The 19,677-nt window shown below is 37.9% G+C and overlaps 1 protein-coding gene across 2 annotated transcripts in view; it reads right to left on the bottom strand.

The window, feature by feature from the left end:
* The window catches only part of PLPP1 (phospholipid phosphatase 1), a 62,376-nt gene that overhangs the window by 15,542 nt on the left and 27,157 nt on the right, over nt 1-19,677 (bottom strand). The window contains exons 2-3 of one of the 2 annotated variants that reach the window (XM_039566947.1): nt 18,531-18,682; nt 14,842-15,122 (exon numbers count right to left, since the gene is read on the bottom strand). In XM_039566947.1, the coding sequence (XP_039422881.1) occupies nt 14,842-15,122; nt 18,531-18,682 (433 nt within the window). The remainder of the gene's footprint in view (nt 1-14,841; nt 15,123-18,530; nt 18,683-19,677) is intronic. The other variant, XM_039566946.1, reaches the window with a different exon arrangement.

Raw genomic sequence — 19,677 nt, 5'->3', positions numbered from 1 at the left:
ACAGGCCACCAGCCAGGTCTCCATGCAATTTAACTACACAAACAGAACACTCCTCCCTCAGCAGTGTGGCATACACAAACGAGGCCAGCTTAATAAAGTTTCATAGCTCACCAGACTGACCTTTACCATATCCAGCAGGTTCCTTGTTTTGCTGCCTCTGCCAGGCAGAGACCCCGAGGCCAGGGAAATTCCTGGTCAAATACATTTCTCCTCTTTGGACTAGGAGTAATCAAGGCAGCTCTGACGTACAGCAAGATGAGGTTAAACACACTGTACTCAAATGCCACAAACAAGGCAATGAAACAGTCTCGTGCACAAGTGAAACTGCAAAACTTCCTGAAATAATTTGCACATATAACTTTTAGAAACTGCATCAGAAAAAGCCTACATAGGTTTATTCCAGAGGTTTTAGAGATTTTGGTTTATGGTTGATTTAAAACACTAGCAATAGCTTTTGGTTTCAGAGGTACTAAATAAGCATTCTGAAATAAGAATCAGTTTCACCAACTGATATTTTCCAATTAACTTCTTAAAAAGAAGAACTTCATTGACAATGTACTATCTTCAGATGTTTAAAGTTCAAAACCATTAAGATTACACTGTAGCTAGACATTCCTTTTCCACTCTTGTACTCTAACACTTAACATTTCTGGGCAGAAGTCCACTAGGAAAACAAATCAACAAGCGTCTTGAAGAGCCCTGCCCTTCAAACATGTTATCTCAGAACGCAAAGTATGCTGTTCTATAGAAGATGCAGAATAAGGAATTCCTGGCTCCAATGACAATATTTTATCCAATAGCTCTAGAGCTGTTCCTGTTGGCCATAAGATGACATTTCCCACAATTATTGAAAGCAACCCATTGCCAACTGAAGGAGTTTAGAAGACAAGTAAGTGATAAAAGGAAAAAATACCATTCTTTAAGTTTATTTTGGAATTCCTTTACCCTTTTAAAAGCATTGTTGACTACTGGTCTTTTTTGTTTCAGGGAAGTATTGGCCTAAGATAACTTTAAGAATGCCTTGTTTCAGGTTGAAGATTATGAATTTTGAATGCATGCTTATCAGGCATAAGTAAGTACATGCTTACAGTCATGGTGTACATGACTGAAAATATTGTGCTTAGCACCTGAAGTATTGCTGGAAATACAACTGGGATAAAGTACTGATCCAACCTGCACATTGTGCGATCCCAGTGAAATTTCTTTGGCAATACTGCTGTCTCTAGACCTCTTTTAAAAACAGCCATTAAAAAAAAAAAAATCTTATAATCCTTTCAAAACACTAAGATTGACAATGAAAAAGTTCCCAACAATTCATCAGCATGTAAATAATGTCTTCCCAAAGCCAGGAGAATGTCATGTCTATCGGACCAGCCAAACACTTGTACAGCCCAGGCTTCTTTGTGATCCTACTGCAAGTCCTGGTGTGCCATGAGCCGCCGGTAAAATGGTACAGACAACTCTCCAAATCCCTAGCTTTCACCAGTGAAAGAAAGGCTACATTGTCCCAATAGGAATTCACACATCAGATTCCAAAACTTCCTTTTCAAAATAGTATTAGAACATTCAGTGAAACTGAAGTATCATGAAATAGAGCTGGTAAGTGCAAAATCTTGATCTGATTGTTTCCAAAATGGCCAATTCTGACATTAAAAAACCAGCTTTTCAAGGTCCATGTCTTTCTGTCCATCAATACCTACCTCACAGACCTCCTCCTATGTCAGGAGCAGGGCTTCATTTTAACAGGAAAAAAGCATAACCTTTAATTACTTCCATTTGGACAATATACTATTCCCAAGTTAGAAGAATGCCTTAAGTAGTAACATAAAACCAGCTTCAGGTCTCAATTGAGGTCTAAAGTATACTCCTAGTTTCCAATGTACACAGTAGAGCTGGACATCACAAAAAGGTCTTAAAACAAGGTAATTTAAGGGCTGTTTAGCTTTCTTGAAATTAGTTTTGCCATTAATTTCACATGGTTTCCAAAAAAGACAAAAGTAAAGACAACAGTTTTTAAAAAGCTTGCCATAAGATTGACTACAATTTATCACTATGGTTTATTACTGTAAGTCTGCATTTTTAAAAAATACCTGGAAAAATAATCGAAGTACAAACAATCCCTACAAAAAGCATATCAGCTCAACCACTTTGTTATTTTAGCCAAGATTTCTAAGCCCAGATAAGCAAGACTAAGAGAGATTGCCTTGCAGGACTTGACACTGAGAACCTTCTATTACTTTCAATGCACAAGGCCAGCTTAGCCTAGGGAGCAGAGCTGAAAGGTCATGTTTCTTCACGTAGTAGAAAAATGGAACACAGCACACAAAAGGATCCTTTTTCTTGGACTGTGACTTACAAGAAAGAGCATGTTTTAAGAAGTAAGTTCTGCTTGGTAGTATTTTGTAGAGTGAATGATTTCTTAAGTGAATTACTGCACACTGGAATTCAGTAAACAAGCTTGATGTCTTGTCTTCATTTAATGTCTTAGTATGAACACCTGAATGTGCAGAAACTGTAAGACAAGTGCAGGAATCTGACAGGGAAATTAATAGCCTTGGGAAACACAAGACTAGAGAACAGCTAAACACATATGGTACAGTGGAACATTAAATGGTGAGAAATTGAAGTAAATGACAGTGATAAGCCACAAGAAAGGGATCCTGTGGTGCCACAAAAAACCTGGCAGAGGCTGAATGATAAGGAAATCTTCCCAAAGTAACTACAGAATTATGGAATGACCCCTTGGAGAAAAAGAGGCATCTCAGCAAAACATTATGCACACTCCCATATCAAAGCAAATAAATACACCCAACTGGATTAGCCAGAAAGTCCTTTCCATCTTCAAGTTCCCTGGATTCTCCTAGACTGACTCAAAGCTTCCACTGACATTTGTGTTACCCATTCCATGATCTGGAGGGGAATAAATGCCAGAGTGCTGCAGCTCAGCATGCCTGTGTTGAGTAAGCCAACGCCTGTGACAAGCAAGCCACATGAAAAGTCAGTGAAATAGTCCTAGTATTTCAGTGCCATGGTTTACTAAAGTCCTAGTTCTATGCTTAAGCACCACATTCTTTAAAGTCAATTTTCTCTGTATTCGACAATCAGCTTGTTCTCCCAGGATCCACTCTTTCCTTATGTGCTGGACAACTTGCACTGCTACAACTCGCACGATCAGTGTGGGCTAAGAGGTTTGAGGACTCCGAAATTAAGCACTTTTGTTATTATTGCGAAGAAAAGTTTAAATAAATACACAAGCACTTCACCCACTGAACAATACCAGGAACTACTCAGAACCTCACTTTCAAAAGACAGCATTCCCAATTTCTCCACTTTCTTCCTTCTCTGCTAGTAATCATACCCACACTTCAGTACAAAGCCATACACTTACACATAGGAAAATGCTGCCAGTCTTTCCAAATCAGTAATCCTCATCTGGAAAATTTTATTGACAGGTTTTTCAACACGAGACCTAACATTTAATAGCAAGTATCTTGCGCAATTCTCTAATCATATCTGGGATGAAGGGTGGATCCACTCAGCTCTGCTTTAAGCAGTGGCAGATAGTGAGGAAACTGCCAATGCTGACATTTAATACACATGATGTAATACCATGACCACGTTTTTGCAGACTTACCACATTTTTCCTTTTACAGCCTATCGCACACAATTAAATTTCCCTGCTTACCCTACTGACATAAACCCAACCTAACAGGTTCTAAGAAGAGATAGGTATCTTTTCTAACCACCTTCCTAGCCACCAGCCTTTGAAACAAATGCTGCAGACAATGCAAGAAACAGGGGTATAATGTAACTTTTTCCCAAGCTCAGGATCAACATCAAGTAGTTTTACTCAGCATTAGGTACTACAAGGGCTGTCTTCACTGCTAGACTGACCAGATTATGAAGTTGGATAAAGCCTCTGCTGGTGTGATTTGATGGGTGTTTGTTTCTTTACTCTCTGAGAACTGAAGAAATTAACTGACGATACATTCAAGTGTGCAGATATTCTGTAAATTCTATTTAAACAGAACGTACTACACACTGATGGAACAACCTAGCTGAGCAATGACTACTTAAGCTATCTATTTTCCATCTGACAGCTGAAGTTTATATCAGCAGGTACCAGGGGAATAAACTTGATTGCAAAATAACCAGTAATAAAAAAAAAAAAAATTCATACTCCTACTGGTTTTTTCCTTTTTAAATAAGCAGCAGTCAACCTGCACATGGAACTTCCAAATTTTTTTAACTTTTTCCTAGGGAGCAAGAAGTTACCAACTCCTGTCATTCATGCCACACACAAACATGTACATTTTGAGTTTTCAGTATTCCAAAGTCAACCAAATTGCATGCTGCAATTTCCTCATGCACACTGCAAAACCATTACAAAACAAGTTATCTTTCATCAGGTCTGATTTTATCATTCCATTTAACTCAATGCAAAAAAGGAAAGTTTAACTTTCCACTACATTTCTAGTTAGCCTCCTCCAATAGAGAAGAAAATAAAAATTAGGACTTTGTTTACTTCTCTTCTTAGTATCCCATCTCAGGAAAAGAGTAAAACTGAAAAGAGCGGCAAGGCGTACTCAAACCAACATTTCTAAAGACTAGTAGCTTGTTCTCACATGCATCAGATTACGGGTTCCTGTTCCATTTATTATGTCTGCATAACTTACCCACATAATACTTTTTTGATTGGCAGTAATGTTAGTTTACATAATGAAGAGAGAAAATTATAATCTCTATTAAATCAGGGATTTATGTATTATTCCTTCTTTAAGGACCTGCTTTGAGCAAGAAGTGCTTGGCAAGAGTGCAGAACATCCTTCAGTAGATTCTTTAAATCTTTGAAGGGGAAAAGGAAAGGTGGCAGTGGGAGAACCATTCAGGGGATACCTGTTCCTTCAGTACTATTTGATTGGTACAGTTATACACACCTGAAGTTTCATCTTAAGAGACTTCGTCCTCCTATTACCTTAGATATAAGCTTTGCAAACCAGTGAAATCCTATGAATGAAAAGATGCATCTACCTGCTTGGTTGGCCACAGCTAGCTTCCAAATAAATTTCAGGATGCACTGAACACAAGGCACATATTTTGATTTCCAATGACCTTAAGCATGATAAGCTACTGAAATAGATTTCAAGCCCACCTTTGTCTGCAACCCACTAAAGGGGAGGAGTTTTAGTATCAGTCATGAAAATGAATGTTACCTATCACTAGACAAAAGGTCCAATTCACAGTAGGGCAAAAGAGATGTAAGATCACAAACAAGATCCAGATTGCAGAACTACATCTCAGTTGATAAGAGCATGCTCACCTTTCAGATTCAATTCTCCCCACCACCAGTTAGTTTCTTTTGCAAAGGCAGCTCCTTTTGCTCCCAGACCAAGTATAGCCCCATTTCAACATGCACTGCCAGGCTTAAATATTTAAATTTAAAGGCATTTATTCACTACCATCTCTTATTTTCCTTCCATGTAAAATAATGTGTAGTTGCCCTGACTAAGCTCCACTTCTCAGATGTGATGAATAATTTCATTAGGACTGTAAGTATATCCTGAATACTAGTAATGGCATATGGGTGAAAGCAGTGTTTAAGGAAAAGGCTGCACCATCTGAATAGTAGTACATGTGTGGCCTTTCATTCCTTTCAAATGCTTTGGTATCCAAGCTGGTTCCATTTTTGGGGTTTTTTTTTTTTTGCATGTATATTTTCAGAAGTGAAAACTAGTAAAGTAGCCTCCAATGAAAACTCCTATACATAGAAATTTCAGTAGTGTAGAGCACTTCAGAGGTTGAAAGCTCCATAAAAGAAATAATCAGTGCTATACACAGCATACCAGTATGCCTCTAGTAAACACATATTAAGTCTGACACATCAGAAATTTCTGATTTCATGATGCTGATGGAAACTGCCAGATGAGAAGTAATCCATTTAGTTATGCTTGAATCATTAAATGCCGTTTGTTTTCAACAAAGCTTTAAGAAGTTTCAAAATAGAATATTGGTACATTTTATAAAAGGCATGTAATTTTAATGCAAAATAATACTTCATTATTAGAAATACTCCCAGTAATGACAGGCAGGGAGACTGATAAGGAGAAGGAGAAACAGGTTATTTAATAGAGATAGGTTAAATTAAAGCAAATGTTCGGTCTCTTGACTTAAGTTGAAAAAATACAGAGCAAACCAATTGCTGTTTAATGAAACAAGGGAAAAGAAAAGCATTCATTAAAACAGAAGTAAATAATTTATAAGCCTTGGAAGTTTTGCAAAGGTTTTGTGGGTTTGTAGTTGTTTTTTGTTTTAACATGGTTACAGTTTTGAAGGGGTACACAGAACAGACAACATAAGCGTTTCAAAAGTTTGGTTGAACTTCAAACAAAGTTACATGGGTTAGTCCCATACCAGCTGCGTGGCATGGGCGCCCTGCTACTGGAAACTGCTCAGTGATTTAACTGCACTCACAGCACATGCAGGGCTACAACCTGAGAAAACAGCTATGAACACAGCTGACAAATTCCCGGCAAATGATTGGTAAAGGGCACCACCTTGGCAATTGTTTTGAAATAAATTATCAAGGTCAAAACAGTCAGCCTCAAACTTCCTAAAAACTTCCTTTGAAGATTACATTTTGAGTAATGGCAGACTACGCAAAGCTTGTTTTGAGTGCAGTCAGCATGGGAGCAATACATCAACTGAAGCAGGGAACTATTTTTTCCCTTTAGACATCTGAGTTGTAATATGAATATGTACATTAGTATGACAATTATAATTATGAACCTTGACAGCTGCTTGTTACCACAAATAGAAAACTGGCAGACTGAAATTAGAGAGCTACAAATATCCAAGGTTAAATTTAACTTAAAAGGAAGTGTTTCACACACATACACATCCTTGCTAGCTGTAAAAGTCTGCTTTGGGGGCCAATAAAGCTCAGACTGCACAGAGTGCCTCTGAAGTAGCAGCCTTCTACAATATGGCATAATCTGTACCACTTCAGGTTTAAAGGTTTAATTTCTATGTACATGCTTAGTTAGCTGACAAATAACCCAGGAAGACCAATTTCCTGGATGTATTCCTGGATCTACTTTGTCAGGAGGTCTTCAGTGTTGCTCCAAACCCAGAACTCTAAACTTTTAGGTCCCACCCCAATATCTGCACTCAGCAAAAGAAGCTAAAAAAATTAATATCTAACAAAAATATTTAGACCTTAGTGATTGCATTATTGTGACAAAGCTGCACTGCTCAGCTAAAATATAGTAAATACTGCATTTAAGAAAAATTTTTAGTAAACTCAGGAAGCCTAAGCAGGTAGATTAAGGAGCCTTTTCACACATACCCAGGACAATTATAAATGGGAAAAAAATACTACACTGTACAAGAATTTGTACTGAGGAGAGTTAGTTTACCCAATGTTAAAGCAACAAGCTTTATAAGAAACTGTACTGCAAACTGCAACCAAATTTAGCATCATTAGAAGGCCATTATCAACTTACATGAATATGCTGGCATTCAGTTCATCCTCTGAATACTCATACCACTGCTCTGTTCCTCCTTTATATTCACTTATCCCATTAAGGGAAAAGATGGATTTTTGGGAACAATAAATAAAGATTTTGTTCCAGCTTCATTCTAAAGTTCTGAAATATTAAACAATGTTCTCAGAATTGGTTAACAACATGATTCAAACTTCAGCTACAAAAGGTCTTAAGCAAATTCCTCATAATATATACTAGAGGAGACAGCTAATGCAACCACTTTAAGTACATCCACTGCCAGTACTCATTTGCGGATCACCCACATTACTTCTATTTGTTCAGAAACAGAGGTTAAGCAAAACATGGTATATATGCACACAAGTACTGCATGCACACACTCTTAACTGCTCACATAGAAACTTGCTACCATACCTAAAACTATTTGCATGAAGGGCTAGTCTTTCAAAGGACTGTTTAGACATATATTTTCACATCCTTCACCAGAAAAGATCTGGACCCTTACTTCCCATTCCCAGCTTTGCAGTGTATTGACTGAGGAACAACATGTTACGCTTACGGCCTCCCATCTGCAACTGTTCCATGTCTAAGAGCAGGATACTTAAGCACTTTACACTCCTGGAATAAAAAGGCTGCTTGGTTTACATGACAAGTATAGATCATTGCTAAATGTGTATAACTGCCCTGCTTTCTTAAAGAGCATGAAATAATTAGGGGGTGAGATGTTTCCTATATGCATCTTTTTCCTCTAATGAATACTGCCCCCTCCACTTTCAGAAACAGAAACCTGAACTGTCTCTTCATACAACACTGAAACTGCATTGTTATGGAACTAGTACCAATATTTCAGTTTCAGAAATGTGAAATAAGGTTTGGAATTGCATTCCTGAAGACTAAGTTTTATTGTTTTTTTTAAAAATCCCAAAAGCTGGACCCAACAATTACCCAGGTTTGAAATTCAAACCAGATTTTTCAATTGCAGTCCAAAAGCACAGTAAAATTCCATCACAAAGGGACATCTGGCAATTATAAAAACCCAGATCTTATATATGAATGTAACAGAAAGTCCTCATATTTGCATCTCAAAAGAAAAACCAAAACAAGACAGCAATACCTCAACAGTACGTGTTTTAAGAGACAGGAATGCCTCCAAATCTGTACCTTAAATGAGAGCTCAATAAATAAACTTCAGAGTAGAAGTTAGTGAATTGAAGGTTTCAATAAATTAAACCATATGTTGACCCTTCTCCTTTAACTCATCATAAGGTGCAGCTGGAGAAGCATAAGAACAAAATGCGAATGTGTTAAAGAAGGTCAGCAAGTAGAAAGATCTTTTCAGCCTCCCAGGTCTTCATGCTTAGTTGTACAATTCAGGGTCGAGAGTCACCATCCAGCCACCGAAGATCTTACCATGATTATGTAAAAGCCAGACAAGCCCATGAGTCCATGAGACATGCATCCAGTGGTGCTGAAGGAGGCAGATGATGCCATAATGAGGCTGTCTAGATACCTTTTAACAGCCATGTGAAGGAGCCAGGGTGTCCCTCAGATGGTTAAAAAAATGGATCAGTATTCACAGGGCTTTGTTGAAACAGCTACCTCCACATTAATGAAATATTTAACCCATTCTTGTCAGTCACTGTAACAAGATCTCCACAGTCTTAAAGATGATGGGGACATTAATAATAATGGGGGCAAGGTGACTCAAAAGCTACACTCAAAAGGGTAGAAAATGATATTTTATGAGAAGCAAGAGAAGCCAGCATATTTATTTTCTGAAATTATTTAATCCTTTTTCCAGTGACATTTTTTAAAGTTATTTTAAAAATAGTTTTCACCATCACTGGTATAAAAATATGTATTTCACGTTAATACAAAACTATGAAGAATAGCTTTATAACCCAATTACCAGGTATCTGAATTTATTATTAAACTTGTATCCACTAAGTAAGTTAGGATTTGTCCCAGTTAAACTGTTTGAGACCTACATACCCACTATGGCACAACAGAAAATCAGGTACACTGAACATGCAAGAAGAAGAACATGTTAAATAAAAGCCTTTTGCTTTCAAGGGTTGTAAGTTCAGCACAGCATTAGCAAATTTCTGTTTCTCATTCCTTACTGAATACAGACACTGTAAACTTATTTTTCCTACATTATTACTTCAGGAAATTATTTTAAATCCAGAAAATGAAAAGAAGTATGCTTTAAAGCTTTGAAGTTCTAGGAAGGCATCATTTGCATGAGTGAAAAATGTTATTATACCCTAGTAGATTACTGTCCCTGTGAAATTATTCAGCAGACACAGAGTAAGAGTATAGCATACTTCATGCTACAACACTTATTTTTAACATTTTGTGGATAAAATATAAGTTTAAATAGTATCATATTCAATACACCTGACCTTTACACAAGGCTTTAATGTGCAGCTTGTGCTGCCAAGTTTATAAAATTATATATATACATACACATCCCAAAGGGCCAGCACAATCCTAAACTAAGTTCTAAAAATACTGTAAGCTTTATGTAGCACCTGCTACATTGTTTGTGTTTCAGTCACACATAACACTTATGTTGCGTGTGATTGAAAGAATATTTGAATTAGTCTTACTTAAACCCGAAGTTTGGTTTTGGTATTCTTCGTTGGTTTTGTAGAATTTTTGTTCAACTTTGACTGGCTTTTTTGCTGGGAAGGCTTAGGGAGTTGTGTTTGATTTTGTTTTAGTTTTTATTTGCTTGTAGAAAGAACTTTATGAAACTGGAGAGAAACACCTACCATTATTACTAAGTTCTCACCCTCCTCAAAAAAAAAAAAATTGACAGAACTTTTATTTAAATCACATTTACTTTTTTTTGAGATCAGATTTTACAACCAATAGGAAATACTCCTTTGCTTAAGATGACAACTAACACTGACCTTTACCAGGTTCAGGCTGGTCTTGTCAAGTGTGTCCTCCGGATTCCAGATCCTACTTCCTAGAGATTACAAATGCTTGTCTACACAAAGGCAACCAATGTTGAATTCACAATTCCTGTTTGCCAAAATGAGTTGGGAGCCACCAGTTAGTACTGCCACACCATGGTTTGGTACATCCCAATGATAAAGCCGGAAGGCACACTGTCACCACTGAAATCTTGAAGCACAATATATTTCAGCTTATCTGAACAAATACCTTATAAAGTTGTCTTTTTTCCCCTCTGCCAGATGCTAAAAAATAAGTCTATTCCAGGGCAGTCAAGTGTTCATATACTAAAGGAAAAGAGCAGCACTTGATGTTCTCCTTTGTTACTCTACTGGACACTCAAGCCTCACTGTTTAAATACTCATTTCAGACCACCAGCAACTACAGCAAAGTACACTCACCAGAGGAACACTGAAATACTAATTCAGAGCTGCTGCTGCTGAACATCTGTGGTTTCCGTTCAGTCTTTTGGATGCAGGAAAGCTAACAGGATGTATGAACAATCTGCCATGAACTGGTTAGAGCAGACAGGTTTGGGAAATATGCCTTAGCTACCAATAACAAATGGAGAAGCCATCATCTGTCCTATCTGCTTACTTCTCCTTGAGGAATTTGGGTATTTTGCCAACCCACTCAAAGCCAAGCAAAGGTACGCAGTGGAAAGCCAGAAGAAAAGGAAGATGTGCAGAAATGGAAGCTGCAAAAGCCAAAGAGATCAGAGGTTAGTAAACACTGCTCACTCACACCCCCACTTTATCAGGGTTATAGCCTGGCACACCTACCTATTTTACTGAGTCCTGCTTTGCTTATTTGAAAGGGAAAACAGCCAACTGACTAGTCATTATCTTTATAGGTGCTCAGAAAAGTACCTTAAAGGCAATTCAGCAACAGTAAAGTACATACTAGTACACTAAAAGTGACATGCTAATTGCAAGCACCAGTGACAAGAGAACACCATGACTTTGATCTCTCTTCATTCATAGGCACTAAACTTGTGCTTCTATATCAAATTTACTTTTCTGAAACTAAAACAAGGCAGGTCAGGCACCTTTATTGAGTTACTACTCTTAATATTTATTCAGAGGGAAGGAATACTGCACAGCTCTACACAAAACTAGCTGACATCAAACCTAGCAACAACTCCATAAAAGCTTGTGATGGCACTTCTGTACAAGTCATTCACCTCAGCGAAATGCCATTGAGTAGCTCATTCCAAGATTCTGTGTCTAACTTAAAATAAATGCCAAACACTGCCTGAAGAAAGGATTGCCTTACAAAGAGGTACAGAAAAAAAGTAGTTTATAATGTTAATATTTAACTAGCAATTTTTTATATAACCAGCGAATTGCATGCATATTTTAGAGATCTTCAAGTGCGACAAACTTGGATGTATATGTGCCAACTCTTACATGCATCTTTCAACAAATATGAAAGATTTACTAAGCACACAACTGTGCTTGTGATCCTCTGCTTTGCTGAGCCACCAGTAATGGAAGTGTAAACGTACTATAAAAGTTGTCAAAGAGAACCTAAGGCATTTAAAACTGAGGAGGACTGCTTTCAGCACGATATACAGCAAACAAAATGCTTCAGTCAGCAAGACCTGTCTTATTAACCTCAGGTTAGGAAGTGAAACCTTACTGAAACTAACCATAACTCATGGGCACTTTACTCATTTAGACAATCAATCCTAAATCCATTGGTCTATATTCCTGATAAAGCATGCATGTACTGTAATACTGTTCTTGCTACTGTACAGTAAAATCTAATTACTATCTTTCTCTCATGCCCCCATGTTATAACAGAGTAGACATATGCAAAGAATTGGAAACATCAGATTTACATAAAACAGTACTGGAACATAATATGCAATATATTTGCCTCCAACCATAAAACTTACGGGCTTCTAGAAACACAGGTTGTTTTCTTGAGGTTAGTCTTCTAGAAGTTCCTGCAAATGGTGTTTTGAACCCATTTTGAACCAAACTTACATATTCCAGTACTATAAAGAACTTACACAGCTTACTCCTTAATCTTCATGTGGGAAAAAATAAACTACTTCAAATGTTTCCCCTTCCAGTTTTACTGTTAAGGAGGAAATAGAAACACTGATTGATTACCTAATTGCTCTACCACTTCCAAAGTATCCTTTAGAAACTTCCACCTTACATCCATCTCTTCCACATACACACTCTTACTCTATTTCAAAACAAGAAGTCTGATGTACTCAGGGATGCTCCATACCAAAACTATTTTATGCTTTTGATTAGTAAAAAATTGTAAGAAGAAATGAGAAGGGAGGAGATAACTAATCAGAAAATACAATATGAATAATGGAAGCACACAATGGATTTTTACACTGTTCTCATTATTTTCAACGAAATAATAAAAAAAAAATTTGTCTTTCTGACTGTACATTCAAGCATGAATCTTTAAAAATATTCAAATGCAACCTCAAGTTTTACTAGTATACAGGAATAATAGGTTCAGTTCAGAACATATGATTTTACATGCAACACTATGATTGTTCTGTTTTCATTCTCTTTGCATTTCTACCTGCCTATTTAATCTATGCAAATTAGAGTAGATGGTAGTAGGTTTGCCACTAATAATTTTGTCAACTGATATAGAAATTCATCTCTGGATTACATCTTGAGAGACTACTGACCTCTTCCAGCTTCCCGGAAAAAACTCCCTGCAATCCACCACTCTCCTCTTACTGGGCTATTAACTGAAAGGTTAATGCCTTCAGGCATATGGCTTCTGTGTGGGCACATGACCCAAGATCATTGAAAGTTTCCGTAGGAAACCCTGAAAGATTTACTGGATTACTGCATCCAGGTCATACACCTCTACAGGACAATGTCCCACTTTAATCTATCCTACACTTCTTTGACCACTCACTAGCTTTTGGTTTACATCTTCCTGTGCATGCAAAACCTTAATTGAGAGCATAAGCCCCACAAGCGAGCTCACACTCAAGTGAATACTTCAAGGCAACCTCTTACCAAACAGGAGAGCCCTCTCACATCACTCTCTAGGGGAAACAGTAGCAACAGAAAAGGGGAACACCACAGTTGCTGGAAATACAAACCTAACAGCTGATCAGTTAAGAGATGACAAACAAATCTTGCTTCCAATATAGAAGTCTGAGATGTCAAAGCACAGGGAAGAATACAAGGTAAGTGATCACTACGTCATTGCTCCCCCATACTATTCTCGTACAAGAAAAATTTTTTTGTTTAAGCATATGCTAACTCTTATTTTTCAGCATCCCCGAAACCCAGAAAGATTATTTCAGGACCATTTCAGTCATCACGACCAATTCAAATTTTCTCCATGCCCCTCTTTACACTTAAGAAGCATTTTTAGACTCATGAAGAAGTTAAACTAAAGAGTTGGAGCTGGCTGGTACTGGCTCTGTGGGACACAGCAGCTTCTCAAAGAAGCCACTCCTGTACCCCCTGCCACCAATCTCTTGTCACACATACCCAGCGTACTATTCTACTGCCTATCCATGCACTTGCTCCTCTACCATCAACAGCCATTCACATTTCAACAGCGTTTTCCTATGGCTACTGAAAAATACCATACATGCTACTGGAAAATTATAGGGAACACGTGCCAGAAGAGTCAAGGAACACAGAGGACAGTGAGCAAAACTACACACATCTACTTAAAAACTACACTAAGAGAGAAGTTCTAACTAAGAGGGTATATGGAATGTCTGGAAAAAGAATGGCAAGGAGTCTCTATAAAGGTAAGGTTGCAGAAAGCTCCAGCAACTCAAATTATTCTGAACATACTTCTAATATTTCCAATAGCACTCAAAACAGTGTTTATGGCACAACGACTGAAGTTTGAAGTGTCAGATGCTTTATTCTTGTTTCCACAGTATATTGCTGCAATTGAACTGGCAGATAAGTATTTAAGATTAAAAACTTCTTAATAGTGAGAAAAACTAATAGAGTAATTTTCTTAATAGTCCTGCATATATTTATATAGATGTGCAGTTTTTATCACTTTCATTCCAAGGTGAAAACACTTCCTTTGCTATTCTACATCCAATCTATACAGTAGATTTCAAATTGTTCGCTTCATTGGGATGCAGACATTTTAGAAACACGAATAAAAGCCAATTGAAACTGAAAAAAAAAAGACAATCACACATTTTCTAAAGAAGCAGAAACAAACACACACTTAGGCATTCACAAATTGGGAAAAAACCCCCACTGTCTAGACAGGGTTTAGTGTTTAAAATTACAATAAATTTATTCTAGGAGAAGCACAAAACCTGCAGCACCATTACCAAACTCATTGTCCCAAGTTAACAAACATGTTACACAACCAAGTGTACAAGGTCAGTCATACTCACCTTCCCTCACTGATTTTTGCTTTGTCTCCATGACAAGTGAAGTTCTCAATGTAGCCCAGGCTGCAGTTGATCCGTGTCCAGTCAGGCTGGCACACAGCAATGAAGTGAGGACGCAGTCTACCTATGGAGTACTTGGCAATGTCTGTCAACGACTGGCTAGCAGCTGCCCCAAAAATGAAGGTCCCAATGGCTTTGTAAATAGTGGCTATGTAGTTATTTCTGACAAATGAATTTGAGTGCAAATTATTATAAAAGACTGAGAGAGTCTCTCCTAGGATTATCTGAAAGAGAAATAAGGACAACAAGTTAAAGATAATAATTTTAGAAGAAAAATATCACACTATTCTTGTTAATACTCAGACATACAGTTTCAGAAATTAGTTTTTTATAAACATTAAGCTGCAAATTTAAGTTCTCCAAGAGTCAGCAGTTACCATGTCCAAACATTATAAACACTTTCACACAGAAGAGAAACACCCTTTTACTTTACCCTACTTCATGCTGAATTTAATCATATTATTTTCAGAATACTTATTAAAACAAAGCCTTCTCAGAATAACATTTAACGATACTACTTGGCATGGCCCTAACTAGAAACATTTTCTCCTGTATAACTTCATTTTACATTGAGTCTTCTTCAACTAACTTCTACTGAGCAAAATTTTTCTAAGCTTGTTAGGTTTTTCATGAAGCCAGAAACTATTCTGAAGGGTTGAGACTTCATATTCAGATCTGAAAGGCCATATATTTTAACAAAGGAATTCCCTATTCCTCATGAAAACTAAATCCTTCGGGGAGAAAAGAAAACTAATGAGAGTAGGGAAGACAGGGAGGTCTTTCTAAGGATTTTTCACCCTACATGTCCAAGGTACAAGTATCAAGTGTTGACAAGAAAGCAGATCTAATTTTGTTTTCTTGCAACTTCATCTTTTGCAGAAAGTATTTCCTTATGCCAAATACAGAACTTCACTCCAGATAATTTGGATATTGAACCAGATGGTCCCATTCTGTACAGAAAAGATCAATTCATATAGATAATCAGATGTGTGGGGGACTGGACATATATATGTAAAGTTATCTTGAAAAATCATGTAAAAATTAAAATTATGGCTCCATCTGTCACTTGAGAGTGCCAGGTCCCCAATCTCAGCAAACCAGAACTTTGGTGAATGAAGCCATTACTTAAGACACTGCCACCCAGTGACAGCTTGTCAGAGGCTTCGCACGTGAAGGCTAACAGACAATACCATCAGATGTGTGACACTTTAGTTTTACAGCCTCCACCATACCCAAACATGGACTGAAGCAGAGAAATACCAGAACATGCACTAAAGCTGAGAAAATCTTCAGTAAAGTACATAGACACCTAATCCAGAAAGTAACCTCTTAAGGAAGATGGTTGAGCACAAATAGACATGGGTAAATAATGAATCCCTTTCAAAGAACATTGCTGCAAAACCTGCAAGAAGGTCACTTCACTTATCTCAGTTGAGGCAACAAAAAATTAGTTGATGTCTATGCAATTACTACACTGGACAGACATCAAAGAATGTTCATCTTCAATAATCTGACTAAGCATTGAGTAAAGGACACCAATATTTGCTTTTACCATCTGACTATGAAGCAATCTTGACAGAAAAGCCTGGTTTCCCAACTAAAAGATGGTCCTTGATGTTGCAAAAGAAACTTCATTTGCTAAATATTCATACAGGCTCAAATGGAGATTGGATTAATTCAAAGGGAATACATCCATTAAAAAACTATATTCAGTGGAGCCTTTTCTGACTCAGGAAGTTCCTGAGCTGCAAATGGGCAGTAGCCACGTACTGAGGGCAAAACATCAATCTTTCCATGCTCCGTTTTGTTCCTCCTCCCTCAACTGTTTTAACTGCTCTAGAAATTAGATAAGCTATATGGACTTCAGTTGTGAGCCAGCACTGATGGTCTCAGGTAATACTGACTCCCAAAGGTAGTAACAGGGTGGAAAAAAAAAAAGTCTTATCTTAAAGGCAGGATCTTTAGCATAAACCACTTGCCATTTAACAGAACACACAACCCCTCCCCCCCAAAAAATTTCATGTGCTTCAGAAGCATTTCTGTAAGATTTTGAAATAGCTTTTCCAAAAAGAGGGAAACCAGGCAAGTCATGGTTTCAATTCTCAGAACATATTTCTACACTGCAAAAAAAAAAATTCCACCCAAGAGCAAACATGAGCTGCAAGTTGACCTTTATGTTGGAACCTAGATAAATATCCATGCAGTCCCTGCGCAACACAGAGTTTGATTATCATAATATTCCTCCTGGCTTAAACCCATTAGCCCAAAGAAACAGCTGGTCAATACTGAGGATTACGTTTAGCTGTGCTAAAATTCAGCCATTTTCATTTCTGGCTCCTAAATATACTTGGATAAATATTTATATGCCTAAAAATCTTATTTGGCATAAGAAAGTTTTAACTCTGTTCAAAGTGTGGCTCTGATGAGCTTGGATGCCACTCAACAGAACCATCAGTGGAGGCTGAAGCTTTTTAGCACATCTGGACAGGGATCTTGAGGGCCCTGTTGAAGGGCCTTTGTAGGAACTGAAGTGCAGTCCTATCAGACTTAGGACATGAAATGGTTAACTGAAGAGGTCCAACTGTCCCCTCTACTCATGAGGGCATGTCCCAGCTACTTTTTGCCCCCATATCCTTCTAGAAGCCATCTGCACTCCATATGTAGTCAAGGAAAGCTGCTGTTTTCTGCCAGGCTACGGAATTTTCACTAGCTGATCATGGCTCAGACAAGCCACAAGAGGCGGCAACAGACAGTGTAATAGTGGGACCTCAACTTTTGTCCATACATAGTAAGCTATTAGGTTAGCTCAGCTGACAGCATACAATTAAGTATTAGGGATAGAGAGTCACTACATGCTTGAGACAGTTCAGCTGAGCTAGGAGCTGTGGTCAGAGAGAGATCCCAAATTGACAGTCACAGAGACAACCCGTCCAGCTCACTGATCTGGTGTGACAAAGAGGAAAGAGGAAAAGTACCCTGTTTTTCAGCCAGGTTAGGTGCAGTATGAAAGTGAGCCCCTGCAGTAATTTAAATACAAATGGGCCCAGAGCTTTATCCTGACCTTCAGGGAAATATCCAGGGGAAAACTCCACACCTACTTAGTCTTTTTATTCTATTTATGTTTCTGGTAACATCTGACTGGAAGTCAATCTTTCTCTTAAATAGGCTGTTGTTACACTTCCACATACAGAAGTATTCTCGAAGATTTTGTGGCAGATAAAAAAATGCTGACTTAATAGGTCATGCACACTGATATTCTGAAAGTAGCAGGTCCTAAAATAAAAAGACTTGAGACAGTCACTTCCAATACATTAGTGCTCTTTTCAACAAATATGCTAAGAAGTTTTTCTCTCTCTAAGTATAGAATTAAGCCACCATAGTTCTAAGGTCCAAAGGCATTCTTCTTCTGTTCTATAATTCTAGCTGTTTGACCTCAGTTAAAGAAAACGTTTTAGTTACACTTGCCAGACCATCATTTCTACTTCTTTAGCACCTGCCCTAAGGACATTATTTTAAGGTTGAGAAATCTTACAGAATATAGTTTTGTAAGTCTATATATATTAATATATCGCCCTCCTCCCTCTCTCCCACCCCCACTGAAATCAAAAGCAATGAAGAAAAGTTTAACTTACAACAATTACACTGAAAGGAATAATTATTCCTGCTAACAACTTATAAGAAATGGTGTCCTCTTTGTATGGATACCGGATGGATTCATCACTACAGAAAACGCCTCTCTGGAAGGGGATACGTCGTGAACTGAGAATTGCAAAAGGCAAGCCAGCTGGCAAAAAGGAATACAAAATACATTACAAAAGCAAAACAAAGTGGTGATGATTATACCCCCGCATTTCCAAAAAGAAGTGCATAAAGAGGAATGGGCATGCAGGGAGTTAGAAGGTTATGCACTTCTCTTGGCCAATGCCTACTGCCTTGACTTTTTAGCTTCCAGGAAGGATTGCTGAATGAAGGAAAGCAGGGCAGGATTCTTCTCATCTCCATGTTTGTGGCACTTGAAGTGTGGAAGCATGCCAAAACTGTGACTGAGTAAATAGTTCAGTGACAACCACTGAGGTGCTCAATCTGCTGCTACTGGCACAATTATCAAATATTTCTTTATATTCCAGTGAGCACCAGTTGCCCCTGTACACCTTCTCTGGACAGCTTTACAAGTCAGAAGAGCATAAATTGCATTTCATGAAAGCAGAAAAGGAGGTGCTTTTCACGGAGTGCAAGTGCAGAGGGAGCTTTTGGGAATATGGAGAAAAGGAAATTACACATGCATGCAATACCCTCACTTCCTCACACACCGGATAGCTTCCTAGAACAACATGGTCACTGCACAAGCCCTACAGCCTCATGGCATGGAGATTTTCTCCTCACCTCTTCCACCAAAGAAGATGCCTTTGGCTCAATCTAATACCAGCAAGACACAATACTAAGGTGCACAATAGCTGCACACTATTGCACATCAAGATACCCAAAACAAACCAAAACTAGTCATTTGAACAGCAAAGATTTTCTTAAAAAACTCAAAATAGGATGCAAGTCACCACAAACTAATAGAATCACATTTCTAAAACCTGTTCCTCCATCCTTAACACACATACAGCATCCACACAATCTGTTTGTGTACAGGGATGAATACTCTCAGAAAGAAATGGCTGTATGGAAAACAAGAAGTGGGGGACTACAAAGAATGCTTAACCAAACAATAAATAATCTTCTTTAGCCTAGGCATTTAGAGCCCAGTAGCACAAAAGCCCTTGACTTAATGTC

The sequence above is a fragment of the Corvus cornix genome, chromosome Z (genome assembly GCF_000738735.6).
Source record: "Corvus cornix cornix isolate S_Up_H32 chromosome Z, ASM73873v5, whole genome shotgun sequence".
NCBI classification, from domain to species: Eukaryota; Metazoa; Chordata; class Aves; order Passeriformes; family Corvidae; genus Corvus; species Corvus cornix.
This window is presented reverse-complemented; position numbering and strand designations above follow the sequence as displayed.